The sequence below is a fragment of the Aptenodytes forsteri genome, unplaced genomic scaffold (genome assembly GCF_000699145.1).
Source record: "Aptenodytes forsteri isolate BGI_AS27 unplaced genomic scaffold, ASM69914v1 Scaffold139, whole genome shotgun sequence".
NCBI classification, from domain to species: domain Eukaryota; kingdom Metazoa; phylum Chordata; class Aves; order Sphenisciformes; family Spheniscidae; genus Aptenodytes; species Aptenodytes forsteri.
Window position 1 is genome coordinate 3,733,776 of NW_008794414.1, and position 21,676 is coordinate 3,755,451.

The 21,676-nt window shown below is 37.3% G+C and overlaps 1 protein-coding gene across 4 annotated transcripts in view; it reads left to right on the forward strand.

The window, feature by feature from the left end:
• The window catches only part of RB1CC1 (RB1 inducible coiled-coil 1), an 83,989-nt gene that overhangs the window by 45,478 nt on the left and 16,835 nt on the right, over positions 1-21,676 (forward strand). For all 4 annotated transcript variants that reach the window (XM_009289349.2, XM_009289351.2, XM_009289350.2 and 1 more), the window contains 5 exons: positions 618-679; positions 1,694-1,797; positions 4,495-4,621; positions 12,778-14,693; positions 19,145-19,304. In XM_009289349.2, the coding sequence (XP_009287624.1) occupies positions 618-679; positions 1,694-1,797; positions 4,495-4,621; positions 12,778-14,693; positions 19,145-19,304 (2,369 nt within the window). The remainder of the gene's footprint in view (positions 1-617; positions 680-1,693; positions 1,798-4,494; positions 4,622-12,777; positions 14,694-19,144; positions 19,305-21,676) is intronic.

Sequence of the window (21,676 nt, forward strand, 5' to 3'; positions counted from 1 at the left end):
AGTAAAAAGATAAGATTCTAATTATTGCATTTGAATGCAGTTTCTGTTTGAACGTGCTCCGTGAGCTTTACTGTTCTTTTAAATAACACCTTTGAAACCATTACTGAATATTTGAGTATTGTTACGGCTTCTTCTGTACTACAGAAAAAAACAAGAATGAAGACTCACATCTAAAGAGCTTGACCAGAGTTTAAAAAAAAATAAATTAAAAATGAAGTTGCTGGTAAAAGAAATCTGATTATTTTTTCTTTTTTCTGAAAAGTATGCAACTTACGCTCTGAATGAACTACTAAAATAAGAAAATTGAGCAAAAGTTTATCAAAATTTTGGAAAGGAGATTAGCAAGATTACAATGAAAATTTGAAAAAGGAGCTGAGGCTTTTATAGGGATGAACTTTAAGCAAAAAGAGGCTGCAATGAAGTGAAGTTCTTTCATGATGGGTTTTGTGTCAAATTCTGTGGTCACTTGTAACTTACGTTGTCAAGAAATGGCGTAGTTAGTAATGCTTTCAAATTTAGTTCAGCTGTTAAAACAATTAAGCTACTGCAGCTTCTCTTGAGGCATTGTTTGTATGTTGCATTTCTTTCTTTTAAATAACCATTTTTTCTTTGCCCAGGGAAGTCTTTTCTAAGGAATCGTTTGTTTAGAGGACTTGACTCCTGGCCTCCATCCTTTTGTGTATGTACTCAATATCTTCTTGGTTTTTTACTTCATTTTTATAAACAGTACTTCCATAAATTAAAAAACTAATCTTAATTCATTCAAGCTATATGCCTGTCACATTGCTCTGACGGACAAAAAAAGCTGGGAGCTAGTGTTCTTTGCTGTTTCAAGTGACCTATATTAACATTAGTTCATAACTTGCAGCGTGGTGGGAGAGGAAATGTCAACTCGATGCTTCTTTTTAACAAGGAGTCTGTGGTATTGAACAAAAAATTGCTGTTAATGATAAGAAAAAAGAAGCCAGTAGGGATAATTTGGTCATCTAATCCACTCTTCTGAATAATTAAGCCATAAAATTAATCGGGTGATAAAAGCAAATAAAAGGTTTTCATGTTTTTTCTATAATCACTGGATGAGTGGAAAAGCATTTTCATCTCTCTATTGGCTGATAACGTGAAGGGGTGAAAAAGCATAGCTGTAATCAAACATTGCCTGTTAATTTTGATTTCATACAGCGTGGTTAATTCAAGTAAGGTAACTCTCCCTGATTCTAATGTTGCTATCTCACTTGGCCTCACTTAACCTTTTCAGCTTCTCCTTTGCAACTTTTTTTGAAAGGATACTTGGAAAAATAAGAATGCTACTCGTTTCAGTGTGTTAAATACTGAACTGAATTCGTACTTGACTCTATGATTAGTAGCACAATAAGTAAAGCTGCAGTGCCACCTCTTATCGCTTAACTTTTTAAACATGTCCTTAATGTTTATGAAGCTTGGTAATAGGGAGGAAGTACTGCTGCCCAAGGCACTATGGATAGAATTAATGGCTATAAATGTAAATGAATTTTTTTAGGGGGGTGGGGGGGGGGCCAGACATGGTTCCTTTAAAAAAAGTATGAGATCTTTTGAGAGAGAGATCAGTTTAACTGCACCTTTTCTGTATTATTAAGGTCTTTTTTAATCCTTCCTTAGTCATCTTGATATTATTTACCTTAACAACAATGTGTAAATTAATTTCTTTTTAATACAGACACAAAAACCTCGCAGATTTGACAGTGAGCTTCCGGATATCTCATTAAGTGACTTGCAGTTTTTGCAGTCGTTTTGTCCTTCAGAAGTACAGCCGTTACTCAGGTAAATCACTTTTTTAAACTCTGTGTGCTATGGAAATAGCTTCCCTTTCTGTCCTGCTCCTACCCACAATTCATTTTTCTTAAGGAACAGACATGGATAACTTTTTGAACTAATACCATTCTTAATCGGTGCTCTTCAATGACTTAATGCAAATGCATGTAAACCTATATCCTTCATGTACTCAAGCTGAGATGAACACATGTATTCTGTATCGAGGTGTAAAAGATGTTGGACGTTCGTCTGAGCTGCGTCATAGCTAAAACCCAAAAAACTCTTGTCAGTTTTAAATGGAAATAAACTCAACTTCATGTATGTTTTGTCAGATCAGAATTAGATTTTTTTTTTTCATTTGCCCATTGTTAACGTGGTATTCTTGAGGAAATAAAACAAATTTCTTTAGTCCAGCAAGAGATCATAGAGATCTCCTGTATTCAATTATTGCTTTTTCTCTGACAGGCTTATTTTACTAAAAGGTGTATTCTGTAAGGGCCTCTTTCTGGAAAAGTTGACTGTCAGAGTGAGCTTTCAAACTCATATGTCGTAAACTTGTAGCAATTGGACAGAGAAATGCCAACCAAGATAATGGGCAAGAAATCGGCAGTAGCAAGTTCTATGTAAGGTTCTGCCTAGGAAGAGATCTGTCTGTCAGTATGACTGCAGTCAGATGCTGCATGTATCCATCATCCTTCTGCTAGAAGAGATCCGCAGTTAGAGATTTGCTGAGATTCCATTTTTCAGCCCCAGGCCACAGTCCCACAAAGGATGATAAGGTAAATCCAAAAGGAGGATGCTCCGCTGTCATCTGTCAGGTTCACCAACAGTATCAGCCTGATACCTGTTATTGGTGAACAGTGCAGGAGCTGAATTCACTGCTGTTTCCACCTCTGTTTTGTACTGGCATTCTTTTTGATTCAGAATTCCTGGCCATCCTTCTGGTATTGCTGCTAAAATTAAAACTAAGTATAGTGAGCTTAGTGTCGTAGATCATGATACAGCTGATGTACCCTTTTAATTTCTCTTGTTATGCTCGTAGGCTTGCTCCTTAGTGATTCTGCAGGAAAAAAATGCAAACTATAGTATCATGTTGCTGATATTTGCCTGATTTTCAGGTTTGTAAGAATTTTACAACCTTCCTGGGAAGTTTAGACTGAGTTCAGGAAGAATTTTGCCTTGCTGCTGTCAAAAAACTAATCGCTAACCAAACTGTTAGTTGGTCAGAATTGTAGTGACATAGCTTTCCACTTGATGGCAATAGAGGTGGGGTTATGTCATGTTCCTCCTGGTTTCTGGGCTCAGGGTTACATTTGGTGGAAATATTGATGATAGTGGTGGACTTGGAACTTGAGTGGGCAAAGCTGTCACACAGCTTGGTAAAAACTGAGCTGCAGAAGAAGCTTCTTTGGTATTTTCATTTAATGTTTAAAAAGCAAGCAATAGGTAAACTGAAACCCAGCCCAGAGTCCTTTTCTATCAGCACTGAACCCCTGAGCTTCTGTTTGCTTACAGTGCTTCAATCGTCTCAACTTACATGTTTGAGCAATTATTGAAACCTTAATTCTACAAAAATACACTAGATGCCACTTGCCCTGTATATTGAATAGAGAATGCACAATACATTGAAGTGTAATCTGTTTTTATTGTATTGTTAGTCTAAATTAACTCCTGCTTCATGGTTTCAGTGGAGCTATTCCCGAACAAATTAAAAATTCTGGATATACGGATTCTCAAGAAAAATTAAATAAATGTTGCTTTTCCAGAGGTTTAAAAAACTTGCAGTCAAAAGCTTAGCTTGCAACGCTTGCGGTGTGAACACAACACATTAATTGTTCTTTTAATTTAGGTTACTTTTCATTAAAAATTCTGGATATACGGATTCTCAAGAAAAATTAAATAAATGTTGCTTTTCCAGAGGTTTAAAAAACTTGCAGTCAAAAGCTTAGCTTGCAACGCTTGCGGTGTGAACACAACACATTAATTGTTCTTTTAATTTAGGTTACTTTTCATTACAATACATTGAAGTGTAATCTGTTTTTATTGTATTGTTAGTCTAAATTAACTCCTGCTTCATGGTTTCAGTGGAGCTATTCCTGAACAAATTAAAAATTCTGGATATACGGATTCTCAAGAAAAATTAAATAAATGTTGCTTTTCCAGAGGTTTAAAAAACTTGCAGTCAAAAGCTTAGCTTGCAACGCTTGCGGTGTGAACACAACACATTAATTGTTCTTTTAATTTAGGTTACCTATCATTAAAATAGTAGACAATTAATATCTACTTCAAAGGAAGAGCTGGATTGGAGAGAATGCAGCTGGAGAGAGAAGAAGAGTCATTTGCAAACACAAGTGCTTCAATTACAGATCTAAAAACTATCAGTTCTCTTCTGTTACTGTTATTGTAACTCTAGGTACTACTGGTAAATGTTTTCCTCAGAAGGAAAGACTGTGACATAGTACTTCCCCATCATTGTGTTTATCATTACCTACTCCTTAAAAGCTCTCAAGTTCTTAATTTAAAATACAAATACCAGGTGGTTTTAGTGGATTTTCCATATAAAATAGATGAAATGAAGAAAGTAATGAAGAAACCTTATATAGGGGGAAGCTTAGTCTTGTTGGAATATACACATAATAATTTAATATATTTTAATGTTAGATTAACAATGTGGAAAAAAATTCTTAATCCTATACTGTTTTTAAGGGTTCCCATACTTTGTGACTTTGAACCTCTTCACCAGCATGTACGTGCTCTACATAACCTGGTTAAAGCAGCACAGAGTTTGGATGAAATGTCACAAACCATTACAGACCTGCTGAATGAACAAAAGGTATTTTTGTTTTTCTTTACCAAGAAAAGAGAATAATCTATTCAAACGAGTAGAATGGTTTCATAGTATTGTTTTATCAACCTCTTCAGAAAGAAACTTTTGTTTTTCCAGATGTAAAGATTAGTTGGTCTCATAACTGCATGTTTCCTTTCAAATCACATACTAGTAAATATTATGAGAATTTTGAGCTCTTCAACAAGTAAAGTGAGTCTATCTAGAGAATAGTCAAAAGATATTTAATATCTTCTAAACATTTAACAGATGCTCATATTCCACAAAATTGTAGAATTATTCTGTTAATATTTCTGCTTTCTGCCATTTTCTGAAGCTTCTGTGTGCAGAATGTGTGCATTTTGCCTTTGTCGCTTTAGTTGGTATTTAATGAAGTTGTTTCATTGTTGTCTCTAAATGTTTGCAGTGCTGCCTGAAGTCCTTTTGGCACAAGCAGTTAAGGAGAATTTAGGGCCTTGATTGGTTGTCTCCATTAGCATGAATATTGATGTGTCATCTACTCCTTTGTTGCAGTCCTGCTTTTTGGGGAGGGGGAGAAATATGTGCATGCAGTCTTTTTCTTTGAGTATGGAAGGAACAGATGGCAAAAAGAACTCTTCCTAGTTTCACTCTGCCTGTCAAGCAGATTCTTTCCCTTAGAAATTCTGTTTCTGCCAATCACTTTTGATTGCTTCTATGTGTCCAGCCTCTTTCATAATACACCAAATGGGGTCCTTTTAGCTTCTGATTGTAGTCTGTCCCAGTGAAACCCTGGGTGAATTTAGCAATGCTTAAAATTATATGTGAAGTTGACTGCTTCAAATTGGGTTTCTTTAGCAGTTTTGCTGTAGAAAAAACGTGTCATTTTTGTGGGACTCCATGTTATCATCTACAGTGTAAGTGTATGCATTTTGATGCTGACTAGAAGCATCTTCTGTAACTGCCAAGGTTATGGACTTGTTCAATTTTGAATTAGAAAATTCCTGCTTGAACCAGGTGACATGAAGTCCTCTGTCTTCTTACTCCTCTGGAACTTGAACAAGAGATTTACTGGAAGTCTTTCATTTATGTAAAATGAGATCTGGGCTGCTGTTTGTTCTGTAATATAGAAAAGGTGTGTCATTTATGTCATATCTTAGCTCTTTTCTGTCTTTATGAAGATTCATTTTTATGTGAACAGCCATTAAGAACAAAAGTGTTAGGGCCTGATCAAGGTATTAGCCACTGGAATGGCTAGGAGTGCTGTAAATTTTGTGAAATCTGTAGAGTTTCTGAACATGCTCTTCCAACAGACCGTGCTCTGAGATACAGAAGTCCACCCCCAACTTGGAGCATCCTGAAATTTATCTCATAAGAAACCAGGATAGTGGCAGGTGTTCTAACGAATTCATTTTTCACTAAAGCTTGCATTGTCAGAAGAGTGTGAAATAAATCAGAGTAACTTTTAATCCTAAATATACATAATAACAGTGGAAAAATAAACAGGAAAGGTGCCTTGCTTGTTCAAGTCTTGATGGTTTGCTCTTTTTGGTTCAGACTTGCTTATCTGAGAAACCTTTATCCGTGTATGGCTGCACAAAAAAGATGTTCACTAAATCAGGAGAATCTGTTCTTTCCACTCTTCTCTTTTGCTGGGCTTTGACCAGTTTGAATTCTTGGCTGACTCAGAAATGTCAAGTGCTTAGACAGATTTGGATAATTGTCTCTTTCCTTAGAGTAAATTGCATTGCATAGTCAGAGCTGGGCCATTCATGATGTCATCCTGAAAATGCCCATCTCTGTGTAATCTCAATGATTCATTTGAACTATTTTTTTTTTGGAATTGAAGCAAGTAGATCTGTCAGATTTTTTTCCATCTCAGTGACAGTGCTCTTGTTATTACTTGATGAAAGATACTAGGTCTTTCTCTGTGTTGGTTTGTTCCGCAGATGATCTAGAAGTGTTTTTTTAAGTTATGCTACTTTTGCCAACGTTCTTTTTTTGCGTAGAATTACTGAAATAATATAAAATCCTAGAATAGCTTGGGTTGGAAGGGACCTCTAAAGGTCATCTAGTCCAACCCCCCTGCAACGAGCAGGAACATCTTCAACTAGATCAGGTTGCTCAGAGCCCCGTCCAACCTGACCTTGAATGTTTCCGGGGATGGGGCATCCACCACCTCCCTGGGCAACCTGTGCCAGTGCTTCACCACCCTCAGTGTAAAACATTTCTTCCTTCTATCTAGTCTGAATCTACCCCCCTTTACTTTAAAGCCATTCCCCCTTGTTCTGTCGCAACAGGCCCTGCGAAAAAGTCCGTCCCCATCTTTCTTATAAGCCCCCTTGAAGTACTGATAGGCTGCAATAAGGTGTCCCCAAAGCCTTCTCCTCTCCAGGCTGAACAACCCCAACTCTCTCAGCCTTTCTTCACAGGAGAGGTGTTCCATCCCCCTGATCATTTTTGTGGCCCTCTTCTGGACCCGCTCCAACAGGTCCGTCCGTGTCTTTCTTATGCTGAGGGCTCCAGAGCTGGACGCGGTACTCCAGGTGGGGTCTCACCAGAGCAGAGTAGAGGGGCAGAATCCCTTCCCTCGACCTGCTGGCCACGCTTCTTTTGATGCAGCCCAGGATACGATTGGCCTTCTGGGCTTCGAGCGCACATTGCTGGCTCATGTCCAGCTTTTCATCCACCAGTACCCCCAAGTCCTTCTCGGCAGGGCTGCTCTCAATCCCTTCATCCCCCAGCCTGTATTGATACCGGGGGTTGCCTCGACCCAGGTGCAGGACCTTGCACTTGGCCTTGTTGAACGTCATGAGGTTCCCATGGGCCCACTTCTTGAGCTTGTCCAGGTCCCTCTGGATGGCATCCAGTCCCTCTGGTGTGTCAACCACACCACTCAGCTTGATGTCGTCTGCAAACTTGCTGGGGGTGCACTCGATCCCACTGTCTATGTCATTGATGAAGATATTAAACAGTACCGGTCCCAATATGGACCCCTGCAGGATGCCACTCGTCACCAGTCTCCATCTGGACATTGATCCGTTGACCACTACCCGCTGGATGTGACCATCTAACCAATTCCTCACCCACCAGACGATCCACCCATCAAATCCATACCTCTCCAGTTTAGAGAGAAGGATGTTGTGGGGGACCGTGTCAAAGGCCTCACAGAGGTCCGGATAGACGACATCTGTAGCCCTTCCCGTGTCCACTGATGTAGTCACTCCACACCTAGGCCACTAGGTTAGTCAGGCAGGACTTGCCCTGAGGGTGAAGCCGTGCTGGTGGTCTTGAATCACCTCCCTTTTCTCCATGTGCCTTGGCATAGCTTCCAGGAGGATCTGTTCCATGATCTTCCCAGGCACAGAGGTGAGACTGACTGGCCTGTAGTTCCCCGGGTCTTCCTTTTTTCCCTTTTTAAAAATGGGGGTTATGTTTCCCCTTTTCCAGTCAGTGGGAACTTCACTGGACTGCCACGACTTCTCAAATACGATGGATAGTGGCTTAGCAACTGTTGGAGGGACAGAGTGCATCCGGTCAGCAAATGGGTGCCTCCGTACATGTTGCTAAGAAGTTGCTCTGTTTCAAAGAACATTTGAAAATGTTCTTTTCTTATCCTTAGTATTGCTGGGAATTTACAGTATATAATTAGAAGGATGAATAAACACTTAATAATAGTCCTGAAGATGCTTACATCTTCATGCACCTACACATTCTGTTGGTGAACTGTGAGATATCATCCCAGTTTTTTGCAGAGTTGGCGGTGACTGTGCAGGCATTGAGTGTTGCCAATATAGCAGACTGTTGCTCTTGTCCTCTCCCAAGAGGAGAGGACACATTTGACACCAACCTCCCTTTACATACAAGTGGCAGCAGAAGCCTGGTTCTTTAAGTTGGACTGGGGTGGTTTCCCTGGCTTGTTGGTAGTGCAGCAGTTTAGCTCTGACTGGGTCAGGCGGGAATTCATCCTACTGCATCAGCCACAACAGCTGGTCTTTTGATAGTTGCTTTAGGCAGGAGAGCAAAGCTGTGGCTGCAGACAAATCAGCAAAGAGCAAGTCAGAGAGGAGATCCAATACCTCCCTGGGGATGTTAGTAGTATTTCTTTTTAAGTGTCCCTGTAACTTACTATTTCAGCTTTTAAGTTCATAGAACATTAATGTCGATATGTTTCTCTATCTGATACCTGATTTCTTTTTTTAGTATCACATCAGAGTAGTTAAAGAGCACTGTTGTTGATTTTTGTTTCATTTACTACTTTGACATCTGTTTTCCTTTTTAAAGCTTTCTGCTTATTCTTTGTAATTTAATGGTCTCACACCAAAGATGTTGCTGTGCCCTCTCATTTCCATAATACAGACAAAGTTTAAGCAGATCAGTGATTGGTTTAAGATGTCCAGGAGAAAGTTAAGGTCCCCATAGGAGTCAGGTAAGATGATTAAGGTGTCTTCTCCACGGTCAGTAGGTGATTAACATATGCAATCCTTTGGTATTAAAAGTTTTCTCTTGTAAGAGAAGCTGGCTTTTCCAATGAGATTATGAATCTACCATTTGTTCTAGTTATGTTCGAAATTCAAACGCTATTTGTAATCCTTCCAAGAATTGCCCCATTCCCCGACTATGTTTATCATAGTAACATAACTAGAACAAGGCATGTAATCCAGCAACACCTGAGAACTTAAAAATTAACTCTGCTTCTGTCTCTGCTTTCTATATTTTTCTTGTTTGCTCTTGACTCCTTTTCCTTTGTCATCACAGGAATTAGTGTATGACGTGCATACATTGCTGTCTGTAGATTGTAAATAGACTAGGTGGCAGGCACCAGCTTCTAAGGGAAATAGGCAACAGTAAACAAAGTCTTCCATACAGTTTCAGCTACTCAAAACGTGAGGTTTAACTCTTCACTAGGCAGTAATCTGGTACTCTTAACTAGAGACCCAGCTCACAGCAGCCACTGTAGAGGCATGGAATTTGTTACAGCCCCAGGTCATGAGGAAACCAAGCTCAGCAGAAGATTGTTCCACACAGTGACAGGTTTTTTTTTCTTTTTTTTTTTTTTTTTGTTTTCTTCTTCGTGCTATATCCTCAGTCTTTACCTTCTAGGATGATTCTGCAGGGGTGCTAAAAGTAGATACCATCTTTCCTTTGCTTGTGGCTTTCCGTAGGGCCTTCTAATATTCAAAGTCTTTTGAAGTGCTTTTTTAGTATGTGCATACTGCAATCTGTGTTGCTAGCTTTTATTACTGTTAAAGCTCCGGTTTATCAATGTTAACTGTTTGTCACTTAAAGCATATGCTTTGAATCCAGGCATGTATCAGCGTATACAGTATCCTTCAATATTTCTTCTTCTAAGTTTTCTTCGATAAATAGCAAGTTGAAATTAAACCCAAGGGAAATGCTTAAACCTGGACTAATAGCACCTTTAACAAAAGAAGCATTTCCCTTCTATTTTTTTGTCTCATGTCTTGCGTTAGTTTTTGATAACTAAAGACAATATTTTGTATATAATGAACATAAGGGGTTTTTTTTACAGTGGGTTTTCATCATTGGATTTCAAAATCATTGTATGATTTACTTTCATATAGATGCAAAGGCTAATGGAGGTGAGGTGTAAATGCATATAGATGAGTGTCAGGGCTGGAAATATATTATTCCTAAATCTCAGTTCAGAATTCAGTCACACTACATCTCCATTAAGAGAACCTTTACATGGTTCAGAGAAGAATAGGGTCCCTTTTTGGGTAGCAGCCATTTGTAAAAGATTGAAAAAACAAAAATTGACTGTTTATACATCAGTAGTCCAATATCAGTCATTTCTATCTGTTTTTTTGGAGTTCTGCTGCTGATGATTTGTTGCCCAGCTCCAGTAACTGTTGCCAGCCAAGTAGCTGAGTTCAATGGATAGCAAAAGTTTCTTCATTAAAAACTAATGTACTAAAGAACACCAGACACATGATTTAAATGCATGGAGACTGTGTGGATGGTTTGGAAAAGAGGCACAAGCAGGATCATCGGGATTATCAGCTGGAGGCAGTCTTGGCTTTTTGGAGAACACCACCATTCTGAAAGATCTCCAGCACTTTGAGACTGAACATCTTACGGGAATCTTTTACTGCAAATATTCCCATGAGTCTTTACAAACAGTTTCTTTTAAAGATGGTCACATTCCTCAGATGAATAAGATCAAACAAGTCCTTCAAGGATGAAGGATGGAAAAGCAAGGTAATAGTTGGGCTATGGTGTTACGGACAATGTATCTGAGATCTTTCAGGACACTGATCCATTCAAAAAACTGAACATCTCTTCCAGTTTGTGATCCTGATGATCCTGCTCATGCCTCTTCATCCTACACATCACAGATACTCTCCTTATGTATTTTAACTGTGTGTATTTCACTCTAATTTTCTTGGGAAAAATTGCTTCTCTATCCATCCTGTTGCAAACTTGTCCAGGAATGCATCCTTGGTGGATACTGAGGCTGTACATTGCTTTTTGGCTTCCACTGGGATGTGTTCTGCACTTGCTGAAGCTTAAGGTTTATATTTTTGTTCTAAGAATCTGCAGATGATGATATTGTTGGCATTAGGGCTTTTATATTCCCTGTTGCATTTAATAGTTAATAATATAAGATACTACAAGTTGACCATTTGTTCCTCATTCTGCTAGATGTGAAGATAGTAAAGGAAGAGGACTTTAATATACGCTTCACTTATTCTGTCAAACAAAGCTTGCAAGCAGTAAATTTATTGTGTTAAATCTATTAAGTAAATAGCGAAGATAAGAAAAATCTATAACTGAAGTGTAATCTTTAAGATACATCATACTGTAAGTTAAATTGAGTTTGTCACATTGGAAAAGCTTGACAATCACAGAACACGGGTTGTTTGCACAGTCTCTAAGGCCTTGCTGAGATTGATTATTTTTTTAAAGCATTTCAAAGTGCTACTTTACTGAATTTCAGATGCATAGAAATAAGCGCATGTAACTTGTCCTGCAGTTACAACTATTATAGCTATGATAAATCAAAATTCATCTGAATTCACTTAAAGTATATATTCCATGGCAGTGTAGAAAAGCATGATGTCTTTGAAATAGCAAAGATTGATTTTCAAACGCTGTGCGTGAATTTACACTTTACAGCAGAGCGTGCACTAGAACTTGAGATCTTGCTTTATAATTCATACAGTAATGAACAAGAACTGATGATAATGAGATTTAAACATGTTATGTAAACACAATTAATTGGAAAATTGATTTGAAGGTAAGTTTTTTAGCCTTTTAAGAATCAAAAGCACTGGAATTGATCAGAATTACTTGGGAACAGTTCTGTGAACGTGGAGAAGCTTTATCTAATCTTTGTATTAGTTTACAAGCTGCTGTTACTGATGGATGATTATGGGTGGTTATTCTAACCATTAGCTTTTCAGCTGAAGATTGAAGGATCTGATGCTACAGAATCAGGTTTGCTGAAATCCGGGGTCTAGAGGCAAAATGACAAAAATTGGGAGCGATGGGAGCAGTGTGTGTGTGTGGGGAAATCCACTCAGACTGTGATATTCTTGCATTTTGAAAAATCAGAATGTTGCTTTTAATTAGAATGTGCCCTTCTTACTGTCTTACTTTTACACCCTTACAAGCAGAGAGCAATTCTTATGCATGTTTTTGATATGTTAGTAGACAACAGTTTTGTGGTAGTACTTTTTGTAAACCACCTTAATTTAGTATGTTAATAGTGACTGGATTGCACTGATTTTTAACAGCAGTATTAGTAACAATAAAATAAAAATATTTTAGTAACAAAATTATTAGGAGAACAAAAATCAATAGGCTGTTAGAAAACAAAGCCTACTTCTGACTGGTTACTTCAGTTTTTTGTATCATCCAAACTTATGTTTTAGCCCTTTCAAATACAATTATATGTGATCTATGTAGGACTTTTAGATAGATGAACATTTAATATTTACGTATTTACAAATGGTGCTTTTTTTTGAATTTTACTAGAAAATCTCTCTGAATTTCTGCAATTTTTACTTAAATTTTAGTTGTAAGTATTTTGGACTGTTACAGATAATAAGGCTGACTTTTTAAGTTCTTGGTTTTGCCTGGTAATTTTTAATCAATTTAATATATTAACACTTTTGCCTATCACTTCATTAAGTGTTTGTTTCATATTTTATAACTTGTAGGCCTCCAACAGTCAAGCATCGCCACAATCTGCTACTACACCAAGGATGGAAAGTACAACAGGAACTGCAATTGCTACCTCTTCAAGAACTCCTCCATCACTCAGTCTTCAGGGTCCCCTCTGTCCTCCTGTGTGTCCCCCAGCTCCATTAGAAGAATTGTCTCCAGACAGCATTGACGCTCATACATTTGATTTTGAAACTATTCCCCATCCAAACTTGGAGCAAGCTCTTAAGCAAGGATCATTAGACTTGGATTCATTAGCAGAAAGTCCAGAATCTGACTTTATGTCAGCAGTAAATGAATTTGTAATAGAAGAAAATCCAGTATCTCCTAATGTAATAAGTGATCCACAAAGTCCAGAAATGATGGTGGAATCTCTTTATTCTTCAGTTATCAATGCAATAGACAGTAGACGTATGCAAGATACAAATCCTTGTGTAAAGGATGTTTCAGTAGAAAGCGCATCTCTCAGTGTTTGCATGGAGAAGTGTAGGGTTATTGCCCAAGACTCAAAGATACATTTAAGAGGTATAAAAGAAGATCTTAGCCACTTTAGAACACTTGTACAAAGAGAACAGTGTGACTTTTCTAATTCCTTAAAATGCACTTCGTTAGAAATAGTAAATACTATTGAGAAGGTAAAGCTTTCACTTGAACAAACACTAAAAGATAAATATCAAAAAGAATTACAGTCTTTGAAAAGTGAATATGAAACTAAAATTAATAAATTATTGGAGGATGGTGAAGAAAATAAAAAGAAGATTAAAAAGTTAAAAGGTGACTTATTAGGCCTTGAGGAAGTTCTTCAGAATAAGAATGATGAATTTGCAATGGTGAAAAATGAGAAAGAAGCTGTAGTTTGCCTTCAGAATGAAAAAGACCAGAAATTACTTGAATTGGAATGCCAAATGGAGACACAAAATTGTGAAATTAAGGAACTGAGACAGTCACGTGAGATAGTACTTGAAGACTTGAAAAAACTTCATGTTGAAAACAATGAAAAACTACAACTCCTGAGGGCAGAACTCGAGAGTTTAGAGCAAAGCCATTTAAAAGAACTGGAAAACAACCTACAAGCCAGGCATTTACAGGAATTTGAGAAGGTGATAGCTGAGCACAAGGACTGTTTAGATAAATTAAAAAAAGAGAACCAGCATAGACTTGAACAAATGCAGGAATGTCATGCAGTAGTTGTGCAAGAGAAACAACAACAAGTAGAAGAGTTACAACTCAAGGTTTCGAATCTGTCTGATTTGAGGTGCAAATTAGAAGTTGAACTTGCCCTGAAAGAGGCAGAAACTGATGAAATGAAGCTTCTTTTGGAAGAAAGCAGAAACCAGCAACAAGAGACCTTAAAATCTCAGATTGATAAGGAAACTGAAAGCTTAAAAAAGGAGATAGATAAATTAAATACTAAAATACAAATTAACAGTGATGAATATCAAGTGGGCTTATCGGAACTAAGGGCTCTGATGACAATTGAGAAAGATCAGTGCATTTCTGAGCTAGTAGACAGATATGAAGAAGAATCAAATTGGCTTAGAACTGAACTAAATAACGTAACACTTCTCCATCAAAAAACTTCTGAGGCAGAAAAAAGACTTTCAGAGCAAATAACGGAACTGCAAAGTAAGTTAGAGTTGGAAGCGAATGCCCTAGAAAAGGAAAAAACAGAAAAATTGTCTCTCTGTGAGCAGCAGGAAAAATATGAAGCTATTATCCATAAGCTTAAGGAAGAGAAAGAACTGTTAGTATCTAACCAAGAACAAGACAGGCAGTTGCTCATTCAGAAGCTCAATTGTGAAAAAGAGGATGCAGTACAAACTGCTTGTAAAGAGTTTGAATTACAGAGGGAAGCTGCTGAAAAGGGGCTTTTGGAAAAAATACAACAACTTGAGATGCAAGTAAATCGGAGGTACTGTAAGAAATAAGTTGCTGTGTTTTTTTGGTATTTTAAAGTAATTAATATGGTATATTCATGGTGCACTGTGCAGTAAGTAAAATTTCTACGTATTTGTAATCGTGTTTATCTGGGTTGGTTTCTATATTCAAGTTTCAAGTTACTTCCATTTTATAGGTAGTGATGTTCCTGTGTCTGTAGTTAATCTTAAAGATCGTTAAATATCTTATAGAATATTATTTCCAGACAGCAATGAAGGTTTTATGTTTCAGTCTTGTTAACGTTATGTTGACGGAGTGTTTCCACCATAGCATGTTGCTTGAAATTCCAGTTTTGATGGTCTCAGCCTCTCTGTCCTTTCCCATCCTTTGCTCTGGTATTAGCACTGTGTGAGCATGCAGTGGCTAGCTTTTAGGCTGGTAACTTTCTTTTATTGGCTAACTATACATTCTTGTTGGTGCTAATGGTGGCATGAAAAAGAGCGTGGGAATATATATGATCGACTGAGAACTGTCTGATGGCCACCTGGATATCAACTGACTTTAGCTGCCACAGTTACGTATTTCAGGGTCTTCAGTTTGAGCTTTAACACACGTGGGTAACATCATCTTAAAGAACATCCTAACATCATTGTTTTCATTGTTAATTTCTGCAGTGTTTTTCCATTTTAAAAAGAAAAATACACTTTCCCTTGCCATAAATGCCTAGAATTACTCTTTTTGACTTCTCATATCTTATCTACTTACTAGTTCATAATGCCTGTCAGCAGAGTAGATTATGATGATGTGAAATGGAAATACTAGAATTTTTCTGTGTGATTACTGTTTAGAAACAATATTCTATTTTGAAATGCTAGAATTTGTCATTTACATTCTTGTAGTGTAAAGGAACGCAGCGGATAGATCTTGTTTGTACAACACCTAAATAGAGCATTTTTTTCTAGGTATTATGGTACACCAAGTATGTGAAATGGGAAAAGACCAACAAAATGGACAGAATGGGCATAAAAGGCAGAAGAATACTGCAGAACATGAATACAGACTTAAGTTAGCATTTAACTTTTGAATATCAATGTAATGTTAAAAAAAAAAAGGAGAGGGGAGGTTATGCAGAGAGTCCAACACGTGCGCACAATTCACTTACTCAGATTTCCCTTGCACTATGTATCTGCTTCACTTGAATTATCCACTTCAGTCCCATTACCTCAGGATTTTGATATGCGAACATATCCATCGTTAAATGATGTTGTATCGGTGTCTGTTTTGTATGTCAGTGTACAAAAAAATACATCAAGGTAATATTATGTTTTTTGAACTAAGACTGGGATATAATGAAATTAAGAACTGCCCTTCTTAATTGAACAAAATATTCTCTTAATGAAATATGGTGAAATGAGGATGAAAAACATAAACCTGATGTTCTTTTCCTTTTATATGTATTAATGCACTGTAGAGGTTTTAAAAATTTGACTCAACAGGAAAGAGATGTAGCTGTGTCATCAGACTTCTTAAAAATCCACCATCTGCACTTAAATTTGAACAACTGAGCACAGCTGGATAAAACATAGTAATGTATTTCAAAGAAATATTATCTGCTTCAGTCTAAAGAAGTTTTAGTAGTTTGCTGTGAGTTCTGTCGAGTAATTTAATTTTCAGTGTGACATTAAAATATGTATTGCCTCCTAAGGCTGCTTTTTATGCCTTTAATCTGCTGTTAGGCTTTTTCTCTAGGAATAAAGACATGCTCTGCTCTATCTCCAGAGGGCATATATGTTATGTGAGTCTGTCTTAATATTTCAAAGTCACTGTCTAGCTGTTTGGTTTTTGAGTTCCTAAAACCCCAAGCTGTGTCAGTAATTCGAGTTGACTTGTTATCCTCACTCAGTTATTGTTTAGCAGTTAAGTTGTAATGGTAGAAACCAACTTTTGTTGGGCATGTGCCTATATGCTTGTCAGATAAATGTCCTTTTCTGCAAGAGCAATGTTACATTAGCTGTCTGGGAGGCACGGACAGGGAGATGAATTGTTAAATTTGACCCAAGTGTTGCACTGGTATCGGAAATTTCATTTTTGAACTTACATGAAAACTAACAAAAATATTTAGAAGTGACAAAGAAATGTTCATGACTTATGCATCACCAACATATGAAAATTAATCTGTTTTGGTTATCATGTGCCTGGAATTCAAGTCGTCATGATTAGGAAAGATAAAAAAACTGCAAGGCATTTGTAACTCTCCTGTTTAATCTTTCTCCTGTATGTAGTATGTACTAACCAAGATTAACTGAAAAACACAGTTTCTGTAATGACTTTCATTGTTAAGCAGTTTGCTGGTTAGTTAAAAGATTTATAACATTGTACAGAATGTTAAAAATAGGAAAGTAATCCTGACTGCTTTGAAAACTGAATTACAGCTTTGGTGTCTTCCAGCCTTGGTATTGTCCAGCCACTTCTATCAGACCACCAGTATCTATCAGTAGTGAAGCTTCTCTGTAGAGCATGTGCTTCTCTCTCACAGCTAGGCTTAATTTAGAAATAAATTGAAATTTAATCCAGCACGAAAATGCTTTCTCAGTGGCATAAAAAAGATTTGCCTGGGTGTCTCATGACTTGCTTTGTTCTCTGCTTATTTTACTTTTAATTTCTGGAATGCCAAAGATTGTTTTGCCACTCTGAGAACTTCAGTTGGCTTTCAGGGCTCTTTTATTTACAACTTCTTATGGGCTTTTTGAGTGCTTAGCTACTGCATAATAGTTTGTATCTTCAGTATATGCCCATGTGGTAAAACAGTGGTAGTGTTGCTAAATACATCCTTTGTTATCTTAGGGTAGGGCATTACAGTGTTTACTTGCAAAGGAACCCCGGTCTCTGAAGAAATGTGCTTTTGTTATCTTGAAAACACTAAAAAAAGTTCGGCATTGTCACTATTGCCGTAGTTGTCAAGACCTTTGCAGATTAAATGTGTAAACCCAATACCTGACATAGTGACAAGGTTTAAAACCTAGGAATGTATGTTAACATCCTTTGCAGAATAACAATATCCTTTACTTGGCTGTCATTTGCAAACAATCAGTAGTCCAGGCAGCCTATCTGAGGGGCAGATGATACCTACTTTGGTTTAGTGCAGCTAACAGCCTTGGGTTTAGGCTGATATATTAGCTTGGCATTTAGATAACTTGGAATAATGTGAGTGAATTTTTGTTGCTTGTGCAGGCATGCCTCTTCGTTGCACTTCACAGACAAACTTATCCTGTGCTTTCTTAACTTGATAGGGAGAATTGATGGCAGAAACAGAGGTAGGCGAGCATGTGCTGGATCGTATGGTAAAGCAAAGACTCTGTGGAAATGGCTGGAACTGGTCATTTCATGGATACCCAAACTCCCATCAAGTATGCAGCGATCAGAATTTTAGGTTCCCTGCCTCCTCTGCAATTCGGTTTTCTTTCGTATTCTTTGCGCTGAATCTTTCTGGTGTCTCTGAGGTTCTGTAGCCCTTAGTCTTAACAGAGAAGCTTTGCATTATGAAGCAAGAAGAATTCTTGGAGCATTTTTAGCATTAGGAGTTAGGCTTGTGAGTGTTAGTATATTAGCATATGATGTTTTGCTTTCAGCACAGCCTACCTAACATCAGGAGACCATATCTCCAGGCTGCTCTGACTAGAGAAAACCATTGACACATGTATGTAGATGTAGAGTTAGGTTTGGGAGATTTTCTTTATATTAAATATGATTCTGGTGTAGAGGAATAATAGAAATTTAAAATAATAGTTTTTCACTAAAGTTGCCCAACAAAGGGATTTGTCTATCCCAGTGTTCTTCAATGGTGGTTCTTGATAACTCAAGCCAAAACACAGAAGACGGTAGTTAATGCTTTGGGCTCAGTGATGGAAAATATTTGGCCTATGTAACATTGCCTGTTTCAAGAGCCATTTAAGGTCGTTATCCTTCCTGCCTTGATGACTGTTGATGCTTTTTCTTTGTGATCATTACTACTGTTCTACAGATTCTGCAACCCAGAGTTTTGAGTTTCATATCTGAATTCCTTAGCATCAGATCTATTGCCGAATTGCTTTAATTACGTGAGAGTTCTGGAGGCTTTGCATTTTGTTATGCTAAGAATCTTCAGGGAGTTGATATGTCATTGTTCCTCTCTTTACCACTTTCCACACCTTCTGTTATGTTACAAAAATGGAAACAAAAATCTTTCCCTTCAACAAAATTTCAAAATTAGAGCCAGCGTAGTACCCTAAAAAACAGAATGCCCAAGAGTGAGAATTTGGTGAGATGCTCATGATTAAAAAGTAGAATTGAAGATTAGTAATGACTTAATTGGTATACAGTATTTATTAAACATTTCAGGAAAAATGTCTCAAAAAGGAACTTCTGACTTTTGTGTGTTTGCTTATTTCATGTATTCTGGGAGTCTGTATATACTGCAAATTTAAAGCCTAAACGCTTTCTTTTAAGTCCTCCCACTGAATCATCTGCTGAATCAAGTTTGGTTGCTGAACTTCAAGAGAAGCTTCAGGAAGAAAAAATGAAGTTCTTAGAGCAACTTGAAGAACAAGAAAGAAGAAAAAATGAAGAAATGCAGAACATCAGAACATCGCTCACTGCAGAACAGCAGGTAAAGCTGATTATTTTTTTATTACTTTTGCTCCCATGACAATTATGTGTTCTTTTGCCGTTTTGAAGTTACAGAGTTGTTGGTTGGGGGTTTTTTTGGTTTTTTTTGTTTTTGCTATGTAACACACATTCTAAATTTGCACTATTATCTGGAGTCAAGATACGATGTGTTAATGGAATCCAACACTTAAGCATTAAAAAAAAAAACAAACCAAAAAACACCCAGCAAAAAAACCCACCTTAAATATCTGTGAACTGGACAATCCAGATTCAATTTTTGTTGTTTTGTGACTTCTTTTGCTTAAGTTGTTAAGCTAGTGCTGTAAATTTTTATCCATTAATCTCTTGAACTCCAGAAAGATACCGGTTAACTATAGTTTAAGTTAACAACACAAAATTTATGGACAACACAAAATTAATTATTTGAAATTAGCCCAGAATGCTAACCGTATCCTGGGCTGCATCAAAAGAAGTGTGGCCAGCAGGACAAGGGAGGTGATTCTGCCCCTCTACTCTGCTCTGGTGAGACCCCACCTGGAGTACTGCGTCCAGCTCTGGAGCCCTCCGCATAAGAAAGACACGGACCTGTTGGAGTGGGTCCAGAAGAGGGCCACAAAAATGATCAGGGGGATGGATCTTCTCTCCTATGAAGAAAGGCTGAGAGAGTTGGGGTTGTTCAGCCTGGAGAAGAGAAGGCTTTGGGGAGACCTTACTGCAGCCTATCAGTACTTAAAGGGGGCTTATAAGATGGGGACGGACTTTTCAGCAGGGCCTGTTGCGACAGAACAAGGGGGAATGGCTTTGAACTAAAGGGGGGTAGATTGAGACTAGATCCTGATCTAGTTGAAGATGTCCCTGCTCGTTGCAGGGGGGTTGGACTAGATGACCTTTAGAGGTCCCTTCCAACCCAAACTATTCTAGGATTCTAAATACTAATTGATTTAGAATGCTACTTAATGGCTTTTAAAATTTAGTAGCCTGGGCAGGTGGCATCTGAGGTTCAAAGCAAATGTTATCTTTTACTTAATAAACTTAGAAACATTATGTACTCCACACCTTGATACAAAATCATATCGCACTGGATTAATAATTATATCTGTATCCACACATTTTTTCCTTTCAAAACATCTTGAATCTCTCAGATTTTGTAGATGAGTCTTCAGTTCTTAAATCTCTGTTAGTAACAGCTATTATCTACATCTTCATTGCATTTAAATGCTAAGAAATTATTTTCTGTTTTAAGCACCTCTACTTACTTTAGCTATGGTAGGATCAAATAAGGACAAAGAGTGTAGTGATCAGCCAGTTTGGTGAATGAATGCTATGAATCACTTGGTGCAGAGAGCAGAAAATCGCAGACAGTTATAAAGAAAGAAATATTTTTGAAATTTTTGGACTGCAAACATTAATACTGAAGTGAACCTTACATAGTAAATCTAATAGGAATATTTCCTACATTACATTGGCAATTGTAAGATTCGTTTTTTCCATCAGAATATGCCTTAATATGCCATTTCCCTCATTATCTAATAATATTCTTCCTTTGCGCAGCAGAGCATGGAAGAGAAGGTTCTGATGTATTAACAGCAAATTCCACGAAGATGGAACCTTTTATTTAAAAAACAAACAAATGAAAAAAAGCCCAAACCCATAAAAACGGTGTATCAGTCAGTGCTGAAATCTTACTGGACTGGCTCTGCTGATCACTGTATATTCTGGGTATTTAACCTCACCCTTGATGTAACTTTTTTTTCTCAGTAAAGTTATCTTAGAGGTGTTACTTATGCTTGTGGTGTGTCATAGTTTTGTTATGCACACATACACCAAAGGCTGCTGTGCACTATGTAAGGTGTGTAGCCTGCCAAATAGCTTGCATTTTAAGACTGAGAGTTGATAGGCATAGGTCAAGACAATCTTAAAATTCACCAAAAAAAGCGAAATTGTGATTTAAAATATCCTTTTGATAGATGGTTGTTGGTAGTTTTTGTCTGTCTCTTCAGCACAGCCTGAAGAGTAGAAAGGGTGAGGACATAATGGTTAGTAGAAGGATTGAAGAAGCAGAAAGATTTGTCAGACTGATACTGAAGGATATGGTAGCCTCTTTTATGTTCAGATATTCAAGCTATTAGCCAGTATTCCTGTATGACTTTTGCATTAATTAATTGCTCACTGAGGAATTAATGCGTGACTTTAAATGTATTTTTAATTCAGATTCTAGTATATTATTCTAGTTTATTAATAATGATGTTTTCTTTTTTATTACATGTAACATATCTTGATGCAGTGCAGCTTTGTCTTAATAACCATTTTAATCCTTAAAGTAACTATTTTAAACAAAAAACATGCAACTGTCAGACATTAACTGGCATATAA